Source organism: Populus alba, chromosome 14, assembly GCF_005239225.2.
Source record: "Populus alba chromosome 14, ASM523922v2, whole genome shotgun sequence".
Classification (NCBI taxonomy): domain Eukaryota; kingdom Viridiplantae; phylum Streptophyta; class Magnoliopsida; order Malpighiales; family Salicaceae; genus Populus; species Populus alba.
This window is the reverse complement of record NC_133297.1, coordinates 3,955,862-3,981,091: the sequence shown is the minus strand read 5'-3', so window position 1 is coordinate 3,981,091 and position 25,230 is coordinate 3,955,862. Positions and strand designations below refer to the sequence as shown.

Below are 25,230 nucleotides of genomic sequence, written 5' to 3'. Positions count from 1 at the left end.
CAAGTCGGAAGAAAATACACGCATCTAAAGTACACTTTTATTGCTCTAGATAGCAGTTTTGTCCATAGTGTTAAGAGTTGGTCTGGTAAAATCCGCATTTTAACCGGATCACCATATCTTAACCAAATTAATTTTTAAAAAAAATAAATTAAAATAACATAATTTAATAAAAAAACAAAAAAAAATCAATAATAAACCGGGTTTTGACCAAGTCAACCCGCCAAGTCAGCGCGACATACCAGATTTTTTCTTCACTCAATTCTAGCCGATTACCACACCAGACCGGACCGTTTCAAAACTGGTTTCAAAACTATAATTTTTATCGCTTGGCATCCCAGAAAGACCTTCATATTCTCATATGGAGTCCTTCCGTGCAAAAACACTGGAGATGTGTGCAGAAAGAAGCAGAACTTCATAATTTTTTCTTGAAAATAGGATTCATTATCTATTTCAAAACAAAACTGAGTAGCAATTCTTAGTCATAAATAACATGTCTCGACTTTCCCAAATCTCAATAAGATGATTGCATACCAACAAGAGGAGACTGCAGGGAACCAAAGAAACAACTGAAATATACATAGTAAAGCATAAAAATAAATAAGATCTTTTGATACAGGAAAACCATGTTATTCCAGTCAGATTTCCTGTGCGTGATTGAAGAAAAAGAAAACCCAAAAATGGATAGACGTCATGATTCTAAGCCGGGTTCTGGAGCATCTCATTTGCCACCCAAGGTTGGGAATTGTCCAGGATCTTCAATGGAAGGGCTGACACGTTGCTCATTCCATCCCTATTGCCAAAACCTCTTCACCACGGCCGCGACCCGACTGCGACTGCGCTGAACCATAGTACCTCTCCCCTTCAGCAGGCTTCAAGAACTCATTAATGCTGACAGACTAAGATCATCACAGCAGTTAGGATGATGGTTAGCAATAATCCAAATTAATCATGTGAGCCAAGTGTGAATTAAACAATAAAAAACCAAAACAATTACAGTTTTCATGGAAAAAAATGCCACTCAAGACAGTTCATAGATGGTATCAATAGCAACTCCCATGCAGTCCAACCAAGAAGACAAACAAACATTGTTTAGATTCCTCAGAAGAACAGGAAGGCAATGTCTGGAAAGTGCCTTTCACAACATAAAAGCAATAACAAAATCACATGCTGGCCAGCTTATTTGATGGCCATCATCAGCAGAAACAACAATATAACAGACAGGTACAGCAAATAAAAATGAAAAAAAGAAAAGAAAAAAAACACAAAAGATGCCCTGAAGAACAAAGCAAATGGTCAAAGTGCTCTCGAAAGCTTATATGTTAGTACGTATGAAAAAAGCGAAGAAACATGGCACGCATGAATACCTTCTTAGCTTTCTCATCTTTCTCATACGCCTCTTTCCGCTTATCCTTGTCAGAACCCTTGAATATAGAAATAGTTGCAAAGATATTCAAAGGACTGACATTGGTATAAAAACCAATGGGAATTTAAAAGATTTAACAGAGCACAGTAGTCTCTACAATTTAATAAAGACATCGTTGTTTTCCTTCTGTTCGAAAGCTGCTGCATGGATTGAAACTCTTAGCATCGACCTTTCTTTCTTCTGTCTTAAGTGCCTGCAGGGCCTTCCTCTTCTCTTCCAGCACCTTCTCATACTCTTCAAGAGTCATCACCTGAATAGAAAGAAGTATCATAAGTCATCCTTTCAAAATGGTAAAAGTTTCTTTTAACACTAATTGAACGATCAATGCTAGAATTGTAGCTGCTTAAATAGGTTTTAATTGAAAAGTTAGTCATTTAGTGCCCTAGAGCTGGAGCTCTTAAACAAAAAAGTTCCAACACTTGCACCAAACACCAGAATTAATATCACGAAATACCATCAAACTAGATAAATCAAAAACAGTCACATCAAGTCCAACCAATTACAAAATTTCCAACAGCCTAAATTGAAAAATGTGATAAGGGACAGAACTTGCAGATAACAAACATGTCAATATTTGTATGCCTACTCATTCATCCTATACATTCCGATATCAACAATGAAACTATGAAAGTCATGCAAGCTCTCCCCCAAGCAGAAGAAAACAAAATACAACATGGTGATATGGAAATCAGACAAAACATCTAATTACTACAGAGTGCATTCACCTTGTCCTCTGGTTCTTTCTCTTCATGTTCATTAGCAGGGTTCTCCTTTTTCCTATCTGCTGCTGCTTCCTCCACAGGCTTGTCATCACCCAAATTCTTCTCACCCTCAATGACAGCTTCCTCAGTTACCCTAAAACAACAACAACAACAACAACAATAAAATACCAGTGCCCAACTATTCTTGAAATGAAGTAGTTCTTCAACAAGAACAACAGAAATATAACAGACTTTTACAGTGGAAATTACACACAAGGACATATAAAATGTTGGTTGGTTTTATAAAACTTACTGGGCAAGCTCATCAGTTGGAGTTCCCCAGTTCCCACGACCAAAGCCTTCACGCTTCATCTCATTTCTACATGTATACAGAAGTCAACTTAAATTCATGAACACATGGCATATTATAAATGATAAAAATATGACAAACAAACACAAACTATCATAAAAAATTACCCACCCACGTCCAGTCCCACTCCAACGTTCATTAGTTCGACGAGGACGCTCTCCTTCACCAACTTCATCATTACCAAAACCCCCACGACGGCCACCACGGAAACCACCACTACGAGGTCCACCATATCCACGTGATTCAAAAGTCTTTGCAGCATCTCCATCTTCAGCAGCACCTTGAACAGATGGTGCTCCAGAGTTACCGAATGAACTCTCATTGTTGTTGAAATCCCTATTATATCCCCCACGACCACGCCCATATCCTCTTCCTCCACCGCCGCCTCGGCCTCCTCCTCTCCCACCTTCAGTCTTCGCTTCCCTCACTACATAAATATAAACAGACAAAAATTAGCACATTCACACACACACGGATACGTAGACACCATATTTTGAAACCACATGGCCACAAAAAATGAAAACATGCGAAGATAGTCATCAAGCATACATTTCTTATACATTAATTTTGCTCATTCTACAAAAATAACAAATAAAAAATTCTTCACGATAATTAAAAAATCACAAATTTTCACACAAAAAAACACTAAATCCACACACAAACAACAAGATGAACAGAGATAATAATAACTGACCAGCCTGTGAAGGAGGAAGAGGCTTGGAAGGGAGCTTAGCAGCAGGAGCGGGTTTAGGTTGAGTCTGAGCTGGACCTTTCTTAGTAGCCGCTGCGGCGGGAGGAGAAACCACCGGCTTTAGAGCAGCGATGAGAGATGGATCCTCGGCGTCATCAACCAATAAATCAAAAGGATTGATCGTCGCCATTTCCGATAAACAAAAACCTCAGCAACAATCAACTAACACGCCACAAAAAACACCTCCACGAAACCCTAAGGTAACAAGACCTCCATATTTATCGTTTCTTGTTTTATCATGAATCTAGATCTGTAAGAATAAAGAACTCAATAAAGTTAGAGAGAGAAAGAAAAGAAAAGAAAAACCCTAGCCGCAAGAGATACAGCGAGAGAGAGAGGGAGACCTACTATGAGATGTTAATGTTGTTAGAGACTTGCTGCTGCTGTTAGAGTAGTGTACTGATTTTCTTTTTCTATTTTTATTCTGTCGTTGATATTAAAGAGGAGCGTTTCTCTTTAGGTGCTGGTTATTGAATATATTTACGGCTATGCCATTTTCGAGATAAGAAAGGGTGGAAGTGACCGACCACTGCTAGTGAGAGTGAGGTTTCTTTATTCTATAGGTTTATCAAGTTGTGGACTTGTCGTTTTTCAGAATCAAGCCAAGGATGGTGTCTTCGCACCCAGTTTTTGCTGGTAGTAGAGATAGGATTTTTGTTCACAAATTAAAAAAAAAATGTATTGTTAAAAATAAATAAATAAGTTTATTTTAATTAATAAAAAATATATATATAGAGAGAGAGACACTCACATACATTTAATTGACTGTAGTTTATAGCTTAATGATTTTTCTCCTTGACTTTCAGGTCTCCGCTCCCTCAGAGTAAATTTATTCTTTTGTATGTAACGGATGATTGATTTGTTTTGACACGTGGGATTAGAATGACCGGTCATTCTCAGGTTTCGCTTACAGTTAATGTAATAAATAATTACCACGTCCTTTTTAGCTTTTTTATTTGGCTGTTTGCCTTCCATGATTATCATTATCGTAGGTTTGGATGTGGTTTATTTGACCTGACTGTTATGATTCGGTACAAAGCCAATGTCAGAATGACTAGCAAATCAGTAAGTTACTCTGAGTTTTGATTTTAAAAAAATATATGTATATTTTCAGGTTTTTTTTTTAAAAAACAAACTATGAAAAAAAAAACTGATTTCTTTTATTAATTCTGAATTAATCTTTTAGGCTAGATCTTGTATCTAGGACTACTAATCTACGTTATTGATAATTTGGTCGAAAAATAACAAAATTGTTAAAAATCAATTGTAGTTAAGAAGGCATGCTCTTACCAATTGGAATGTAACCCGAAAGCAGAATATTATAAAAATAATAAGTTGTGAGGTGTTTTTTTTTTTTTTTTAATACTTTGTACTTACTTTGATTTCTAACGTATCACTATGGATTTGGATTTGAACAGTATTTTTTAAAAAAATAGTTAGGTCATTGAACTTTTTTTTTTCACAAATAGCACCCCTTCTGTGCAAAATTTAATATCTACTTGCTCTTTTTTAAAAAGAACCAGTTAGATTGAAAGGCATGTCATTAAAGTACAACGAAACGAGTAAAATAAATAATATTTTTAAAATTCATCCAAAAAAATTTATTTTAACCCCTTTCTTTTTTAGTTAAGAGATTATCGGTTTCTCTATTTGTTGAAAATTTAATTTTAATATAAATCTTCATTTTTTCAATCCCCATTTTGTTTAAGGAGAGAAAGAGAGCGGTTGAATTCCTGTGTATCAAGGAGAGTTCTTCATTAACACCTATCCCAAAACTAAAGTAGTTGAAAATTATGTCAACAATTTTTATTTAAGAGAGTCTTATAATAGTTATTTTAAGTATTAATATTGTATGAAAAAAAATAAATCATATATGTTTTATTATTGTATAATTAAATAAAAAATAAATTTTAAGAATTTTTTTTATTGAATTCAATTATATGGATGACTTATGTCACAAATTTGATTGATTGAATCGATTTTAGGTTTATTTTAACTGAGTGCTTTTTTTGTTTTTACTAATTTAGACTTTCAACACTATATTAATTAGGGAATTAACTTTTCAATTTTTTATTTAAAATTATATGTGTGAATTTCGCAAATTAACATGAATTAATCTATATAGTTTTAATGTATTTTTATCTTAATATTAAATTAAAATATCATTTTAATATGCAGGTGACTTTCAATTCATAATTAGAATTTTTTTTTAGAAGACTCATCAGCAAATTATAACTTTTTTTTTTAATATTGCTGCCAACCCGCGGCGGCAATGGGCTAGTGCAAAACTAAACGATCTGTTCAGGTAAGGTAAAAAAACGATATTAAAGCACAAGCAAACAGCGGGTTGTCGTTCAATCTAGAATTGAACTGGCCATCTGTAAATATCTAGGCCTCATGGAAATTAAGAGGTTATTATTCGATTGACTGACAAGACCTCATTATTCGAATGGGTTGTTTCACTTGCTTCACCTAGAAATTTTCTTAGACTTTTTCAATTCTACTGTCCATAATGAAATTCATCGCATTTCTCTGGTTAGAACAGCTAGCCTAGCACTGCATTTTCAATTTTTCAGGTCCCATGCTACACAAGCTCTTTTGAGCTCTAGCAATTCTTACCGAAGCTTATATTTAAATGCAAGAGGTATGATCTTGACAGAACAATTTGCAAAATATCAAACTTACTACTCAACTAAATCTAGTTTCGATCCCAAATAGTTTGGGATCAAATACAGAGACTTCAAAAAGGATTTATTTTAAAAATTATAAAATTTTATTTATTTGTTTCTACATTCGCTTTTTTTAAAAAATAAATTTTATTTTATTAATTTTAAATTAATATATTTTTAGTATTTTCAAATTATTTTGATATGATTATATCAAAAATAATTTTTTAAAAATAATAATAATAAAATATCATTAACATAAATTTTAATATGAAAAATTATTTAAAAAGCAATTATAACTTTCAACTCCGACTTGAACACCCTTTACATACAGATGCATTCAGTGGCACCAGGTATAATGTTCATATGCCTAATATCATGAGCATATAAATCAACCAGGATGAATAATTATTTCTCATATATTATTATATTAAAATAATTTAAACCATTGCAACCAGCAAAAACGTATCAAAATTTTTACATGCCTCGATATAATGAGGTTTTTATGCACACGCCGATCCCAAAAACATCCTCTACTCCAAATCATCTTTTCTTCTCATCTCACCTTTTCCTTTTCTCCTAATGATCACATAATGAATTGTTGGCAAATTCTAAAATCCTGGTAAAACTGAAAGATCTGCTATGCCTCTAGGCAGGTCTGCAATTTTATTAAGCAGAGCAAGCCTGTTCTTCCTGATTCTTTCATCTTCCTGCGTGCAGACAAAAGTCATGTTACACAATATTGGGACCCATTAATAGCAATTATAAGCGAGAGAGAGTTGTTATAAAAAGTAATTTGCAAAGCAATGAAAGCATGGATAATCTGCACATTTCATGGGTAGACTAACACTATGGCTTAAGGTCAGGCAGGACGAGAGCATGGAGATTAATGATAAAAATCTCAAATGTAATTTCCAACAACGAATATAGACATTAATGATAAAAATAATTGAGTCCTGTAGAAAACATACCACCATCACAAAAACATTATTGAAGAAATCCTCAAGCGGCTGTAGTAGCTCTGAGGATATCTCAACAAACTCATCAATCTCAATGCCTGTAAGATGGATGTGTTTATCTCAAGGTCAGTTTAATAGATGCCATAGTTCACTAATACAAATCAATGCAAATTACAAAATATTTCAAACCCAAAAGGAAGCATGTCCCATGGGAAAAAGCGATCTCAATTCCATGAGGGCGATCATTTTATGAAGAAAGATCATGTACCAGGATAAATTTTGCTTTTTGTGGACATGAAAGTGCTCCATAAAGCTCTCTCTTCATCTGTTTCAAACGCAGCCTCATCCACCTAATAAACAATTTCATACCATTAAAAAAAGATTTTCTAGCATAGACTGGTGCTCAATAAAATATATAGAACATAGAAATACAAAAAACTATGTTTCGAAGTTGCACTATCTTAGAGACAACCACAGAGACATGAGAAGATACTAATGGTTAAATACAGTGGTACGTGGAATGCTATCTGATCTTCAAAGATGGAAGAAGCCCGGAGACATGTGAAGATACCGACACTGATAGAGGAGTCCATGTCAAAGGAGGTAATGCTTTATTGTCAAATATCTTGAGAGATGACTGTAAGGAGGACAGGGGGCACCTCGTAGGGGTTTTGAAGGCTCAAAATGGGAGAGGATCAGATGATGCAGATGATTGACAAAATTTAGCTCCCCGAGATGCCATTATTGAGGTATAATGTGAACTAGATGTGCATATTTTAGTATTATCACAGAAGGGACCATGGCTTAAAATAAGAGGGCATTGCATAAGTTTTGTTTGAATATGCAAGTGGTGGTTTTGCTAGCTTGGTGATGCGGTAGTTGGTGGTGCCTTATCTTGGGTGGTGTTGGATGGTGCGGATGCCTGGATTCTCCATCCTCGATCCACGTGTTGGCGCTTCCTTGTGTAGTGCATTCTATCAGTAGAGCCAGAGGTAGGTGAATTGCAGCAAGAGGTAACTCCCTTGCTAATATTTAACAGGATTAGAGTGCACCATTATTTGATTTTGTTACCCTTTTTACTCTTACTTGCTTATAAAAGGATGTGGTGTTCTCTAACTTCATCTTCTACCTTCAATTAATTTAATTAATAACACACCGTTCTTTCATCTGAGAAATAGTACCTTCATATCAGTGTCCACATCCTTGCCACGGACTATTCTTGTTGGACGAGAATATGCTTCAACTACCTTAGGGAAAAGATTTTCTCTTGACATCGCCTCCATCTGAAACAAATTTTAAGTCACATTCAAAATTGATAAAGCATTCAAGAAAATTAGAAGGATGATAAATAAGACCATCCTTTTAGTTTCTTTGTTTCATGCTCATTAAGTTAGGAAATGAATCGGAGTCATGTTCACCAAGAAGTGCTTTCTTAGTAACTTCTGCCCTCTAAAAAAAAAAACACGCATACAGAAGTACATGACAATGAATTCTAGCCAAACAAACTCTTCAGATCCAAGATTTTTGGGATAACAGATGCATGTCGAACCATTTCAAATTTGAGAACGTTGTTGTAAAATATCATCATTTACCTATTCATTGCTCCCTTTGCACTAAATCAAGAGTCCATTTTTTAGTATACACAATTGTTTCAGGCAAAGCTTTAAAACATAATCCACATTTTATGCTTGAAATCCAGTATTACCACAACTTCAATGTCATTTATGTGGCAAGACCAGACAAATTCTAAGGTGTTAGTTGACTTTCTTACTTGGACAGATATTTAGAGGCAAAATAAAACCTCGAACTGGAGCATTTTTTCGGGGGCCAGGGTGTATTTTATAAGAAAAAACAAATCAACTACTATAGTTTACAAAATCTTACATATATGTTTCATATCATACATAGGATGTGGAGCAGTCTTAGCAGCAAGGAAACAAGAAGTTAATACATAAGAGATCATAGGTGTTTTGCAAGCCACAAAGCATCTTCATATTATCTATTCCTTCTCTTTTGGCAATAGAATTGATCATGGCTCTAGTAGTGTTTGGTGGTATAAGCTTGAGGTCCTAACACTTAAGAAACACAATTCCCTAATTTTGCCTTCAGAATGCATCGAGTTATGCTGATTTTGTAGAGATAGCAATGATCCATAAATAAAAACCTTAAAAGTAGTAAGAAAAAACACTCAAAAAAATATCAAGCAAAACCACTTACTTTATATGCTGTCTTTGCTGCCAGACAAGGGGAACTTGCACGTTCTGCAAGAACAGAACGAACAATTTCTGGCCTTATTCCCTTGTCAACCTGTAACCATAATGAGCAGGAATAAATTCTCATATCAATCTCTGGAATACTAAACTTTTACAAGATATTGTTATACTGGGAATTTAAAGTCTAGGCCAAGATTGGCAAGATGTAATCATTGTGCTCAAGGCAAGTTTGCCCACCAATTTTAGCAACAGGTAGAAGGTTGAGGTTAGAAAGACATTAGTATGTTCTCTTCAATTGTACAATCCTAAGACACTAATAAAAGGCAGTCAATAGTTCCATCTTCACTTTGACTTTCTTTTCCCGTGTTCTCAGGCAGCTGATAAATAAAAAGGAATACAACCCCACCCTCATTTCACTGATGAGCCTCATGTCTTCATATCAGTTAAAAAGAAAAGCGCTAAAAAATGCTCTTAAGCTACACATAAATCATCCAAGAGTTTTGTAACAGGCAGAGAAGAACTTACATGTCCTAACATCTTTCTTATAATTTGTGGAATCAGTTATTTTGATCTTTTAGGGTTACCTAGCTGATTAATCATGTTAACTTGGTGGTGTCAAATGCGTACATACCAGGAATTGCTCCAATCTTCGAGTAACAAATAGATGTACCTACAATAAATATTCAAAACCCCATGTTGTCATGCCTGTACTGACTCTAAACAAATAACAAGCACTGCTGAAGCCACCTAAAAATATAGGGTAACATACCAATCAGACGGTTAATTGGATGAACTTGAGTAATAAGACAAAAGTGAATGGTTTCATGTGAATAACAAGACACACGGATTATGGATTGCTATAACTTCTGCAAGGTGATGGCCCAGAGGGCGGATCATGTTATATATGTTGGAGACCAGCTATAGTAGAAAGTCTAAGGTCAAATCCTCGTATAAGTTTATGAAGTGGCTTGAGAGGCACATTGCAAGGAAAATGGCACAAGCTAAAGTTCCTACCAGAGTTTCTTTATTGTTCGGTCATATTCTGACATGAGAATTAGTTCAAGGAAGACTTCCTCATAGTTCAGTGGAAAGAGAGATTTGCTTGTCTCTCTCATTGTTTGGAGGAAACTGATGTCAATGAGAAGGGAAATAAAAGATCTTTCCTGCTAAAGACGATCTTGAGAGCTGGTGCAGGGAATGGAGGTTGGCTAGTGACCTGAAAATCTGGAATTTTTTTAGAAGTGCTGTCCTGCACATTGTGATGAATTTTCAGGTTCATTGCAACAATTCAATGATGCATTTGCGTTTTTTCCTTTTAAAAAAACTGTGTCCCTTACTATAGATGACATTTTCAGGGAGATGAACAAGGAGGGGGGAGGGCATTCTTGCAAGAATTTCAGAACTTGTTCTTACATCATTAATCATTGAGACATCTGCCTTAATGGGTTGCACGCCAGCAGCAAGTCTTAAAGCACGAACCAAATCCAAATTTTTATCATTATCCACCAATATTTGGACCTAACACAAACAAATGCAGCACTGAGTTAATTAAACTAACTTACCTTAAAGCCCTACAAAATAATCATATTAACTTACTAGACCATAAGAGATTCTTCGCAAGCCAAATGGGTCATTAGTGGAACTAGGTTGACAACCAGCAGCAAATAAGCCAACAAGGCTGTCCAATCTGCAAAATAACTTTCACATCAATAGCATGCAAACCAAGCATTTTAATTCATGATAGCGAGTGTGTCAAGACTAACAATGTCTTCGTAGACACAAATCCATGATTGTATAAATATGTACATTCATTCATGTTTTTGCCTTGGCACAGGGTGTTGGGCATTAGGGACATTAACACCTCAGTTCTTAGCTATTGGCAATAATCATACAAGTAGCACTTTCTGAAGAAGCTATTCAAATGTTACCGTGAAATGGATAGGAATGAGCTTTTCATCAATTCAGTGTTGTTTCTTCATTGAATCTTAGTAAGGTAGGATTTGCTTGGAAATTATTTAGTGTTGTCCTAGAGTAAGCTTTGCTTAGAAATTTACTAGTTACCTAGTGTATATTTTCCTTTGGAAAAGTTAAGTGAGTGCAGCATCTCTTCCTGTTTGTTCACTAATCAATTACCATTCTGGGGGAGAAAAAGACATCATGAAACCACTGTTCATTGATGATATTTTTCTGCTTTTCAGAATCTATAAGCACAAACATTATTCCAGCAACACATGGGAGCCTTATATCACAACAAGTTACTTTCAACCAAAAGAGATAAAGGTTGAAGTTGAAGTTGACTTATGACTTTAAATTCACCTGTCAGCAATTGCCAAAACTATCCCTGCATCAGTTTTTGGAACCATATCTCCAGAAAATCGAGGAAGTGTAATTTCTAGCAAGGCCTCAGCAATCTGCAACAATCAAAACACAATAAAAAGAAAGATGCATAGTGAAGCTTCAAAAAAGAAGACAGCAGAAATTAGAATTCAGCACAGCACATTGAGGTAGGAGTTTTTTCAACATGGATCCGGATCAAGAAAAGAAATTACTTCATAAGCAACCCCATGAAGTGGCAAAGAAAAAAGGGATTTGTACATCAGTTTAAAGTGAATTCAATGACCTGTGCTGAATAGCCTTCCCTAAGAGCATAATGGCGTGCCATTATTCCTGAAAGCGCAGTGAATTCTGTCACAACAGCAGTAGCAAGATCTGACATAGCAAGCGACGCCGCATCCTGGACAACCTGAATCACATCTTCGTTAACTCCCAACTCCACAGTTAGTTTGGTGATCACGTTTTCAACGCGCATCATCTTGTCAAGCATTGTTCCTAACTTTTCCTGCATTGGAACTTACACTGTTAGTATTGGGGTGGTTTGAAATGTTTTATGTTTGGAGTAATTGGCTATAGTCCTTATGTTATCAATGCAACTGTAACTCAGTGCTCCTTTTTCAAAACCTTTAACTTAGTCCCTTGAACTTTGTTGACTGTTACCCATTAATGATTCTGTTAGTTTTTATATCCTTATGGTCAAGCTACAGGTCTCAAAACCTTATGCTACACCTCCATCCATTAATGGCTTTAATATAAAGAGATTAAAACTAACAAAAAGTGTTAATCAGATACAGAGACTTATTATAATTTACTCTTCTATTTGCCATTAGGTCTTTGATCCTTAGAAACTGTTTTGTTATTTGTTTATAATATTAAAACAGGCCTTTTTGGATTGATGTTAGCAACCTGAGCTTCAGAATTTTAGTAGTTCCTGATCCCTAACCACCATCAAAAACTTCTTCCCTTTGGATAATTGCAATAGAAAATAACTTACATGAAAAAGAATCCCATTTAGTTGATTTCGGAACTCGGAGAACTTCTTGCGTGTATCCATCTCATAGAAAAATTTTGCATCTTCATAGCGAGCTCTATGTGTAAGAAATGTGTGGTTCATGTTTCAAGAATAATAAGAGAAAAAAGTAAACAGGATAAGAAATCCTTGCGAATATTTTTGCTGGCGGTAATTACAGACAAGAAAGTCAAAATAACTGGTTATTTGAAATCATATATAACTTCACATATTGATTAAATGCTAAAAACATTTAAGCAGCATAAAAAAAATATTTAGCCAAGGCAATTTGGGGGACTGTTAAAAATCCATTACGATGCTCCTCTTCCTCTTGTGAGGACAAATGACTAGAACTACTATAGAACAATCCCTACCTAAGCACAGCTTCATTCCCTTTCTTTACCACGGTTTCATTGATTGCTCCATTTGCCACCTTAAAAAATACTGTGTCATCTGATGAATCTGAAGCATCAAGTTAAAAAAGGACGTGTAACTGGTAAGCGTGTCTTACAGCAATAAAAAATGGCAGCAGCCTTCCACTATCATCAGTTATGGCGAAATACTTCTGGTGTTTTTGCATGACCTGCATAAATGGTATGCTGTCGTCACTAAACTAGTGAAAAATAAATGAGTTTGGAGCATCTGTGCATCACTTATGCCATACATATACTGGGTTAATACTTATTCCATTTTATATTGGTGAACAGACCAGCTGGATATAGAAGATTAAGAGAATCCAGCATCAGCATCAGCAACAGTCAATATATTGAATAAAACAACATACATGATACATCTCTTCCAAAATTCAAAACCCCCTTTGCCTATATTTCAAGTGAAAACTTGCATTTGGTGGAACCCTGATGATCCGTCCAAGAAGAAACGACCAAGCTATTGCACTTGGCCAACGTGGCCAAACATTATCTGACTGATACAGGTAGGAATGCTATTACAAAGCTAGTTTCCATGGCAGCAGGCCTGTTTTATTTTTCATCACTGGTTTGGGATAAAAGCACTATCAAATCATTGACATCAGACCTTAATTTGTATTCAGCATGATGCATCTTAACCCCCAAGTTATGTCTCCAACACCTTAATTCATCATAAATTTAGCTACAACACAACCAGTCAAAAGACTTAAAATAGCTTACTTGGCAACCATTCAAATGCAAAAGTTAGAATCAATATTGCATGACATGTAGGAGAACCAATTTTAAGCTTCTAAATGATCAATTACTAGTTGGCGGGCATTATGTGATTTCAATGCTCTTCAATTTTCAGCTTTTCAATACATGTCATGAATGCAGCAAACAAACATCAAATTTCATTTATCAAATGCAATTAAATAAAAAGACATTGTCAGGTGCCAATTTTAAACAAGCCTAAAAAAAATAAAAAAAAACCTTACCATTTTTAAAAGATCTTCTGGAAGCTCCAAGAAGGACTCTTTAAACTTCCCAAGCACAGGAACTGGTGCCTCAACGAGATTGACAACCTAAAACATCATACAGAGGGGTAATTTATACTCACGATCATCCTTGAACTTTTTCTTAATAGAATATCCTTGGCATATTTGGAGAGAGAGAGTACCTCATTAAGTAAGCTTTCCTGAATAAGGATGCGTCCTTTCACACTTTTTGCTAATTCATTAGATTGCTCCAAGATGCTTTGTTTTCGACCCTGTAGATGAAAGCATCTGTTTAGTGTAGTTCGAAGCATATAAAGTTTAAACCCACTTCTCACACAAAAGAAGAAAAGTTGTTCAGTAAAAAGACTTTCAAAATAAAGCGAAGTAGATTTTATGGCAAAATTATTCTGTGATACCTCAATTTCAATATTAATTCCAGCATTTTGCATTACACCTTCATAAGACTCTGCACTTTCAACCTGTGAAGTTTAGCAGGATTAATAAAAGTACACACCAGTATACAAAAGATAATGAATGAATGTATGATGTACATGCAAGACAGCTGAAAAAAGCAACACTAAAAATCTTCCAAAAATAATCAAGTTCCAAAACTGAAAACCAATTAGCCCAGACAGGGATTTCCACATACAGTGGTAACACCAAAGAACAATGCTGCCTTTTTTTGTTCATGCAATGACTGGTTAGTTCATTAGTGCCTATAGATGAGCTTTTAATCGACACCAATGACATAAAGCAAAAGAAAGTTGAAAAACCTCCGCAATGTGCCTCCGAATGCCAGGAAAAACTGCTTTGGTGATGTGATGAACTATTGTTATGTTACATATCATAGCACCCCTTAATACCATTACTGTACTTCTACAACATAGTCACAGTGCTTAATGAGCTATAACGATAAAAAAAAATCACAACTCATTATCTGTTCACAAGGCAGAGGAAGTTCATTGAAATTAAAACATGTCAGTTTTACACATACCTGAACAGTAGCTGAGGGGGTATTACGAAGGCCATAAGATAGGTTCCCACTGCACCAACAAACATAAAAACTTTAAGAAACAGTACACTGCATATAAAATAGCAGGATAGAATTCTAAACAAAACAAAAGGGCAGAGAATTGGCAAAAGCTGGCCCTTGGAAGGAGTGATCATTGAATACTCCCATATATTATTCCAACCAAGGGCAAAGCCAATACAATTTGACAAGTCGCCGGGTGGGGGGGGGATTGTAAATACCTCGAAACTCCAGCAAATGCAAATGGAACAACCACATCTCCATGCAAGGCCATAATCCAACGAATTGGTCTGCTGAACATGACCTAGATCCGACATAGCATGAAAACAAGTAATGGTTATAAATCAAATAAACCTGTTCCAGATACCCCGGCCTTATTTCGACTAGGCCATTCCCTAATGAAAGAGACAAGTGTAGTGAATAGAAAAGTGACCATTCACATACCTGAGAGTTCCAGCGCATTGACTTTGGGAATGATATTTTACTGATGGTACTGGGCAAATCTTCAGATAAAATCTGATATGCAATACAACATAAAACTGGTCTAGATATTTAAAAAGAAAAGATCATCAATAATGAACTACAGCAGGTTCTAAGAAAGAAGCATTGTAATAACATAGAATAGCTATTCATGAATCTGGTACTATTGCAGCCTTAACCCTCAAACATCATCTGTTCACTTTTTTCTTTGAGTTTTTCTGTACACCGCCACAATTTGAATACTCCATCCATTATGGATAGCATCAGCATTTATTGTCTATGGGACAAGTCAGGAAAGAAGATAACAAACAAAAATAACCTCATACAGAATTAAAAGGATATCAAATCCTCTAAACTTGCCAGCATCCCATTCTCTACTTAAGAGGATCACGACTCAAAAGGGCAGACACTACAATCATCAGAACAGCTAGCAAAAGAGAGAAAAAAATTACAACCTCCAAAGCAAACCGTGCAGTCTCCCTTACATGGGCATGTACATACTCTGTTTTGCCTGCACTTGAAAAGAAAAACAATAAGTAAAATTATCAATAGTAGATAGTACCAGAAACAACAACAATAATTAATAAGAAAAATAAATCAAGTTCAATGCATAAACTAAATTCAGAAGCTTGCTGACTGAGCAGGCCTATGAACAGCAGCATATTCCTTTGCCTTTAGGCAGCAGCAAGATAGCTCTTACCACTGCCTCTTTTATTGGGAGGCAGCCTGTTCTGAGAGAATTGTGTGATTAAATAGACCATGATTAAAGGGGAACTAAGGTGACACCAAGGACAGCAATTGAAAAACATCTGGAAGCCAATCCACTGACTAGATCAGACTTGAGAGTCTCACTTAAACAGGGATGAAATAAGCCTACCAACTGTAAGCCACAGGTTGCTTTCAAACCTTGGAGACCTGAATTGGATAGGATTAGCCTTGATACAAGCCTAAGAATTTCATTGTACAAAGCAAACTTGCAAGTGACACCTATCCTACCCCTCCTAGTAGATACAGGTTTCGGGCTACCTACCTGAAATTATTCGAATATAATGAATTCTGAATATTTGTTGAGAAATGCTCTTACTGGCAAAGGGTATGTGTTCAGATTTTGAAAGATTGATTTTACTCACAAATTGGAATTATTGGATATGAAACATGGGTATACCTTAATGTATGAGATTGGACCAGATAGGACTAGCACCAAACAAGGTCAGGTTATCTCCATAAGGTTTTCATTGCCAGCTCAAGCAACAAAAGATATAATTTAACATTGGATTTCCACTGGCTGCATTCTGCATGTATCTATGTGGATGGAAAAGAACATCAAGCTAGTTAAGGTGCAAAAAGACCAGCTAGAACTTACTAAGAGGATACTGAGAATGATTCAGTGATTGGTATCCAACATTTTTAAATCTTCAAGGCAACCAAGTGAGATTAGGAGATTGAAAAGGTTGGCTATCAAAAAAATAATTATAAAATAAAATAAGAGAACATGATTGAACTGTTTCCAATATAACATGGTACAAACAACTCCTAAAAGTTCAAAGACATTAAGCAAAATGGAAGTTTAAAGACTTTAGAAAATCAATAGATAGCACCATTACATGAAGAAGACAAAGCAAATCTGCAGAAAATAAACATAGCAAACCCTGGTATTCATCCATGCATCCAAACTGACTCACCATCAACCTTTCTAAACAATGAGTCCAATGATATGTTGTATCTACGACAAAAACCCTCAGCAGCCTGACATGAAACAGCAAACTAAATATGATACCATGTCATACTGAATACATGACTAAGTGAGGAAGAAATCAATTTCATGTATTTTTCCTTTATGGTTTTGAAAGACATGGGAAATAGATTAATTATTTCTATGACTTTGCCAGATCATAGTAAGGAAATACACAACCATGGTGGAGAATAAAAAATATAGTAATTAAAAAATATAGTAAAAAAGGATAAGGGATAAAGGATAAAGGACAAAGGACAAATACTCCAACACTAGCATATTCTATTTTCACCATGTAATAAATTTACCAATACAAACCAAAGAGGACAGAGTATGAGGATAAAGGATAAGTTTGAGCTTAAAAATATGAAGGGGAAAAATTATAGATCAAGCAAAACCTTTGTAGGATTTCCTTCTTGATCAAAGGCCTTTGAAACAGGAGGTCCTCGAACCTCAAGCTCAATCTCAGCTTGCTTAGTGGAAAGACTCTCAACACAAACCTGTGGTTACAAGAAAATTCTTAGGGGCATAAATATTAACATTTTGACAATATCAAAACAAATCCTCAGTGCTTTAAGTAAAATGATAAATCAACATATTGGCATAAGATTACGAAACTGAAAACACTATTCTTCTCAAAAAAATTTGTGTGTGTGCATATAACACTCTTATCAGAAAAGATGAAAACTCATAATGTGGTACATTAGTCTGTGTGATAAAATAGAAATGAAGATAATGGGTGTTATATGAGAAATGATAGGCTTCATAATAAACATAGTAATGAAGAAACAGTCAGTTTATGATTGAGAAACAAGTATATGGACCCCAACAAAAATAGTAAGAGAGTATGCAAAAGACCTTGGCAACTGTTCTTAATGCTAGCAGCATATTGTTACCAACTTGATTAATATCAAGTATTTATCTCTCATTGTCCTCTATTTCTACATGGTATAGGTTGCATGCCAGGTGATAGAGTATGGCTGTGCATGAACAGCATACCTACTTTTATTCAAGCTCATTGACAAGCTATTAGAATTGGACTGGAGTGAACTAAACATGGATCTAGGTGGTTCAGGAATTGAAGGCATTGATGACAAGTGTGATGCAATATATTTACATTCCACTTAAGAAAGCTAATTCAAAAGTAAAGCTAGCCAGGGAAGGAAGAATTGGTAATTGTTGGTTTTTTTCCACAAATACCTTGCATGAAAAATATGAGAAAGTAACAAACGTTCACATATTACAAAATAGAAATGTGAATGGTTGTTAAGAAAGATACATGCACATACCAGATCAGAAAACAGAACTACAGGGTCATAAAAGTTGCAACTGTAAGATGTATAAATTACAAAACAAAAATTAATTAAAAGATGTGCTCCTCATTAATGAAGGATTTCCCTGTATGCAAATAATTTATTGTCTTGATCCGATTCCCCTTTATGGAGGTAGAGAATTGTGCACAAGCAGCATGGATAAAATTATTAACATCTTTGAGATTGCTGTAGGCATAAGAATCAACTTTACTTTACACTTCTATAACACCAAAAATAACAAACAAAGGCAGCAAGAAAATGTATGAAGACAAAAAGAGCCATCACCAGCATTGCCATATAGGGTGGAAGAGTAAAAACATGCTTCTAAATAAAAAGAGCAATTCTAGAGATATTGAGAGTTTTTACTAATTCTCTTGCCAGAACGGCATACATCATTTTTGTGTTGATGATATTTTCTAAATCAAAGGGAAACATGATTTTATCATTGAGATTAATATGGTGTTTTGTCCTTCACTCACAGGCTACTACATAATTTAGTGAGAAGACTAGTGAAAAACTCTTATTATCTGTACCATTGTTTAAACAAAGATAGTAAAAAGGATGTCGGGCAAGGTAAATATTAATAGCTATACCACTAGTCGGCGAGGAGTACCAAAAGCTTCAACTTTGCCATGACTCAATCGTTGTTTCTCTAGCAATTGCAACACTAAGTCTTTGAGCTGAAAAGATCAGCAAGAACAGTCAGTGAACAGCTATTAGACTAAAACATAACTACAGAATATAGAAGAGACATGTAGGAAATAGACATTGCAGAAGTTAAAATAGCGAACAATTTTTTCCAGCAATTCAAAGGGAAAAAATAGAAGAGTTCTGGTCGGAAAAGGATAGCTACAAATGACAAGATCTAAAGCTGAAATGAAATGAAATTACTTGCTGCCCTGCATGAACTACATCTTGAGGAGGCATCTCTTCAGTACCAATTTCAAGAACAAAAAACCTTTGCTCATCATGCACCTGTTGTAAGAAGTTAGATAAAAAAATTCAAGTATCAAGTGTTACTGTCAACAATGATTGAAAAGGACATTTATGAGTTCTCTAGACACAGATTGTTACATATCAAAAATTTAAGAAGTAGGGGGAAAAGCTGTCATGTTAAAGAATGAACAAAATTCAACTGACTTATAGCAGACCAACCTTTTTGACAGCTGCCTCCAAAAGCTCTTTAGCAGATACAAGTTGAGCAGGTTCAGAAACAGTACCCAGAGGATGTCCAAGGGATTCCCTGGTCTTTAACCAAAGTTGAGCACATTGACGAGCTAAGCTGTTAAACCAAAAGGAAATAAGCAGACAAAAGATGGGAAGAATTGATTTTAAATAGTTTCATAGCAAGCAAAATGTTCTCTTCAAGCGTGTATCTGCATTTTTCAGATACATTCAAAAGAGACAACTGAAGTTCCCTGATTTAACTGGAAAGGTAAGCCTTTTCAGTTTAGTGTTGTGTGAACAATCAATTGTTCTAGATATTCAGGTAGCTATTTGACACGAGTGAGAGAAGGCAAGCCTCTTCAGTTTATTGTTATGTGAACAATCAATTGTTCTAGATAATTCGGGGAGTTATTTAGCATGAGCAAGAAAAGGCACACTCACCTACGCATTCGACCAAAATATCGAGCACGCTCTGTTACCCCGACAAAACCTCTAGAATCTAAGATATTGAAAGCATGAGAGGTCTTCAGTAGCTGATCATACCTAGCATGTTCAGCAAACATTAACTTTAAGAAACCAAAGAGTAACCCAGACAGTGTAAATAAAATAGAAAAAAAGTTCTTATACATACGCAGGGATTGGAAGACCAGAGGCAAGCAAGGAACGAGCTTCTTCCTCAAAAAAATCAAAGTGCTTTTGAAGATGATGAACGCTGGCATGTTCTAAATAATACGCACTCATTTCCTTCCTGAAACAGAACTTCAATATTTTGGTAATTTGCAAATAATTTGAAACTTGAAAGAGAAAAGCACAAGCTACATGATGTTGAAATAATGGAAGTGAAATTTTGACAACAAAAATAGCAGTATTGAAAAGTTATTACAAGAGCGAGCATAATGCTCCTGTAAAAATAGGTACAAGAGATGAAAAAAAGGAACAGAGAGCAGTTACTGATCAATGTACACTAATTCTTGTCACAAATTATATGCATAGCATCCACTTCAAGTTGATATGAAAAAAAAGGGGATAATAATCTCATTTACTCATTTTCCAAGAACAACTCCCCATATGTAATGCCATCAGCATATCGAATTTTCTTAAAATGGTCAACTCCCTGCCAATTAGTAGTGAAATAACTTAAGCCAAAGTTCTGAAGCAAACAAAAGCAGAAAAGGAAAAGGGAAGGATGGACATTAACCTGAAGCAACATGAGGATGCGCTCAAGGCCGTAAGTGATTTCAACAGATATGGGTGACAGTTGAAGACTTCCAGCCTAGAGAAATAGGAGATCAAAGAGAATCCCAAGCAAACACATAAATTAAAAACTCTATGAAAGTTCAACTCCAACCTTCCAGGAAAATCCAAGAGCACCAATAAATAAATAAAAGCCTAGAAGCCATAATTATGGAATGGAAAACATCATACATTTAGTCATTGCAAATATCAGAGATGAACCTGCTGAAAGTAGGTGAATTGAGTGATCTCCATCCCATCCATCCAGATTTCCCAGCCCAAACCCCAAGCGCCAAGTACCTACAAGCATTTTTAGATCCTGGTAATGTATAATTTTTCAGCAATGAATTATATACCCAAAAGTTCTATGCAATTTTGTTAAATGCAAGAGTTGCTGGCATGCAAATCAAATTACCGGGCTCTCCCAATTGTCCTCCACAAATCGTATATCATGTGCATTAACATCAACACCTGTCAAGCATAAAGGAGGGAAAAGATTAGGCCTCTATCACAAATTAAACAGGAAAAATTATATGAAAGTGAATGCAGCGAATCAACACATTAAATTGGAGCAAGATGGTTATTAAACAACCCACTTTGCTGATGATTTAGAGAAAAACAATAGTAACTGCAAACCAAACAGGACATAATTTAAAATAAATAAATTAAATGACCTAAGTATAAAAATGAAGAACTATAATTATATTTCAACAGGCATACGCAGCGCAACACAACTATATTCTAGTCTGAGTAAGATATTTGCTGCATGGAACTAAAGCACCCTGGTCCCTGCTATTTAACAATTTCCACCATACACCAGTCACCAGATACACACTAATTAAAAGAAAGAAAGAAGTAACAAAAATGTGTGGAAATTTCTCTTGTTCTCATGATCAGGACATGTGGGAAGACCATCTAGATAGGCTCCTACCTTTCAAACCATAGAAATTTACATGAGTGCGTGCATGTACATGCACATACTGCCCGTATAGAAACAGAAAAATTACTAGTGATTAGTCTCATTTAACAATGTAATCTGTCTTACTTGAAGACTTTTTCTTCCTTTCTCCTCTTCTTTTTACTTTTATCTTCTTTTTTTTGAATTATGGGGGGGAAAGAAACAAAAAAGTTTGCCAAATTTTCAAATGAATTACAAAAAGAATAGAAATAAATCGAATCTAGGTCATGAACTTCTAGAAAGAATGCACTTCTAGAAATAACATAAACTTCTCGCAAAAGACTAACAAATTTGAAATGGCACATGGAAAAGGAGAAAATCACCTAACGCAGAGAGACTTCGAATAAATAGGTCTTGTGAATTTCCAGGATCAGGTTTTAGTATAACCTGAAATGAACATGAAACCCAATAGTAGAAGATATCAATCATATAAACATAATTTCAAAATAAATTTCCATCAGTATTTTAACATTGCAAGATTTGATATGTAAAATTCAACTTAACCTGAAACTGTGTGTGACGCTGTAGTCTGTTTGGGTTTTCCCCGTAACGACTATCATCTGGGCGAATACTAGGCTCCACGTACCTTTCATTAAAAACTCCAAATTAGAAATTACTGTAAATAGCAAACCTCCAAAACTCATCTTGACAGTATACTAGTATATCAAATTAACTAATCACGACATGATTCAAACATCAGCTAAAAACCATGCAGGCAGTCAGAATTTCACAATGTGAACCAAAATCCTGGCAACCATTCAATCTTTTCATTCGGAATCACTGTCATACTGTCATCTACTCCGAAAATAAGGTTCTTGAGGATAAAAACACTGAATGGTAGTAACAATCGCATTGAAAATCATATACTTACGCCACATTCCATGGTTCAGGACCAAGAACTCTTAAGAATGTAAGAGGATTCATAGTCCCAGCTCCAACCTGGCAATACACAGCCAAAAACCTCGATAAAAAGAGGAAGTGGCACGAATTTGAAGAAAAAATGACAAAACTAAACGTGTAATTCAATCTACCTCTGTATTGCTACACTGCATCACTGCACATCCAACTGAAGCCCAATATTCCTATTCGAGAAAACAAAATTACATAAATCTCCATTTTTAAAAGAAATTAAAATTTTAAAACAGAAAGGAAAAGGGCAGTGGAGGCTAGAAATTTGACCTGGAGTCGCTGAATTGCTTGTTGGAAAGTAGGGACAGAGGTTTTTTGAGGCTCATTGTAAGGGTTTGTTAAGGAATGCTGTTGAATAGAAGAATTGGTACTAAAGGCGGAGGTGGTGGATTTAGTGAAGTGGCGATTGAGAAAAAAGCGGTTAGCGTTTGGCCTTCCGACAACGGTGGCGGGGGAGCTGAAGAGGAAGAGGCGGGTGGATTGGGGTTTTAAAACGTATATGACTAGCGGGAGCGCGAAGGTTGCCATGGCTTGGCTCGCACTCTCTCTGACGCTCAGAATCTCTGATATGAGGCTTTAAAGAGGCTTAGCCACTTTTCGCTATCTGCGATGGTTCTCCTATGAAAACGTTAAACTTCAATTTAGCTCCTAGTTTTTATTTATTCATTCCAATTGAATACCAAACTTATAAATTTTATCTATTCGGTCCCAATTGTTTGAGATACTATTCAATCAGGTCCTTCTAATGATCATTCTGTTAAAATTTACCAGCGGATAGTTAAATGGCAGACTCCTTTGCAAGGGTATTTAAGAGTGGAGGGATTAGCTATGTTCTAGAGGTTCGAGATCATTGTAGTTCTTTTTTTGATTCATGGCATGTTATAGATGCTCTGGCAATTAAGAAGTTCTTATAATGGTTATTAAACTTGTTCAAACTTGTTGTAACCCATTTTTGGGTCCCCATGAAAAATAAAATAAATAGCCAAAAAAGGTTAGAAAAAGATAACAGGAGGCAGAAGCGCTCGGAAAATAGTCAGAAAATTGGTCAAGGAATTTAAAAATACAAGGATTGATTTTTTGACAGTATATTCTTGAAGGATGAAAGCCCTATTGAGAAGAAAAATTTGAGTTTTGAGGAGAAAAGCCCGAATTTGGATTTTTATGGACTTAATTAGATTTTTATGGATTTAATTGGATTTTTATTTGAATTTATAGAAGATTTGATTCCAAGAAAAATTGATTTTTAAGTCAATTTGGGCTTTAATTTGGAGAAATTTAAGTTCTTGGGCCAAAATATATTTTTTAGGAATTTATTGGGTCAAATCAGGGGCTCAATTGCATAAATATTGAAGTTTAAGGGCCAATTAGGGATTTAATTAAGAAAATCCGAAACCAGGGACCAAATTGGAAGAGGCGCGTAAATGGAGGGGCTGCAATTTTTCGGTTCAGGGGCTTAATTGAAGAAATTGAAAGTTTATTGATCAATTAGGGGCTCAATTGCTTAAATCAGAGGCCAAGGACCAAAGTGAAAAAGGCGGCCAACAAGAGGGGCGGGGACCAAATTTGGGGGACTGATTTGAAGTTTGGCCATTTAAATGAAACGGCGCGTTTTATCCAAAACGACGCCGTTTCATATATTAAAAAAAAAAAAAAAAAAAAAAGAGGACCGGAACGGTGTCGTTTTGAACGACACTGTTCCTCTTCTTCTTTTCCCCCCCGAACCTGCAACAGAAGAAGAAAACCGTTTTCAAAAACCATCCCGCGCCTCTCTCTCTCCTCGCCCCCACCACCTTTAGATGTTGGCCGACCATCCGTTACACCCGATGGTCCCCCACGGTTCTGCCCCTATAAAAAGAGAAGAAAACCGAGAGGAAAAGAGGGAGACCCCGAGAGGAATAGAGAGAGAGAGACCCGAAGGGAGGAGAGAGAGAGAAAACCGCCTGAACCGCCGTCCGTAAGCCAAGCTGCCACCGTCTCCGCAGCAGCACCGCCACCAATCCGTCGTCTCCGCCGTGCCAGGTACGCTTCTCTCTCCCCTGCACATTTTTTTTCTTTTTGTTTCTTAAATTTCGTCTCCTGCATGCAGAGGCGTTCTGCATGCAGGGGACGAGGGGGGGAAATAATTCCCCCCCCTGCGTTTTTTAATTGCTCTGGGCCAGATGTTGTCTGGCCCAGAATTATGTGGACCGGGCCAGAGAGATCTGGCCCAGTCCGGAGGTCTGGGCCGGGTCCGGCCCAGACCGAGGTTAATTATTTTTTGGGCCGAGTTCGGCCCAGTACTTTTGGGCCGAGGTCGGCCCGGTACTTGTTGGGCCGAGGTCGGCCCAACGACTGTGGGCTGGGTCCGGCCCAGTTTAGTTTGGGCCGGCCCACCCCTTTTAATATATAAATATATTATAATTATATTTTATTATTATTATTATTATTATTATTATTATTATTATTATTATTATTATTATTATTATTATTATATATGTGTATATATGTTATATATATAAAAAAATGTATTTATATATATAAAAAAAAAATATTTCGAAAAAAAATAAAAATAAAAATATTGTTGATTTTCTGCATATG

The 25,230-nt window shown here is 35.8% G+C and overlaps 2 protein-coding genes across 3 annotated transcripts; both read right to left on the bottom strand.

Annotated features, from left to right (window-relative positions):
* Window positions 1–764: 764 nt before the first annotated feature.
* On the bottom strand, window positions 765–3,661 carry LOC118034189 (RGG repeats nuclear RNA binding protein A-like). Its single transcript, XM_073404278.1, is given in 10 exon segments — window positions 765–896; window positions 1,365–1,422; window positions 1,521–1,554; window positions 1,557–1,583; window positions 1,586–1,673; window positions 2,149–2,278; window positions 2,438–2,503; window positions 2,606–2,921; window positions 3,189–3,495; window positions 3,594–3,661. Coding segments are annotated over 9 exon segments (1,023 nt in total). The 5' UTR covers window positions 3,376–3,495; window positions 3,594–3,661; the 3' UTR covers window positions 765–779.
* A 2,651-nt stretch (window positions 3,662–6,312) lies between these two features.
* On the bottom strand, window positions 6,313–23,248 carry LOC118034187 (glycine--tRNA ligase, chloroplastic/mitochondrial 2). Of its 2 annotated transcripts, XM_035039414.2 has the most exons (36): window positions 22,924–23,248; window positions 22,776–22,826; window positions 22,616–22,683; window positions 22,249–22,330; window positions 22,068–22,131; window positions 21,202–21,257; window positions 21,009–21,086; window positions 20,752–20,826; window positions 20,597–20,667; window positions 20,185–20,301; window positions 19,995–20,096; window positions 19,542–19,668; window positions 19,278–19,361; window positions 18,980–19,066; window positions 17,472–17,573; window positions 17,024–17,087; window positions 15,797–15,852; window positions 15,306–15,377; window positions 15,083–15,165; window positions 14,826–14,874; window positions 14,248–14,310; window positions 14,014–14,103; window positions 13,832–13,918; window positions 12,938–13,009; window positions 12,801–12,859; window positions 12,412–12,505; window positions 11,704–11,922; window positions 11,400–11,494; window positions 10,680–10,770; window positions 10,497–10,601; window positions 9,715–9,753; window positions 9,088–9,177; window positions 8,052–8,153; window positions 7,139–7,220; window positions 6,883–6,968; window positions 6,313–6,621 (listed from the first exon to the last, which is right to left on the bottom strand). In XM_035039414.2, exons 1-36 carry the CDS (start codon window positions 23,179–23,181, stop codon window positions 6,523–6,525), a joined length of 3,219 nt encoding a protein of 1,072 aa, XP_034895305.1. In that variant the 5' UTR covers window positions 23,182–23,248; the 3' UTR covers window positions 6,313–6,522. The 2 variants fall into 2 exon arrangements, with proteins under 2 accessions (XP_034895305.1, XP_073260816.1); XM_073404715.1 differs by lacking the exons at window positions 21,202–21,257; window positions 22,068–22,131; window positions 22,249–22,330; ... (1 more) ...; window positions 22,776–22,826; window positions 22,924–23,248 and having other exon boundaries at window positions 20,979–21,086.
* Window positions 23,249–25,230: the final 1,982 nt, after the last annotated feature.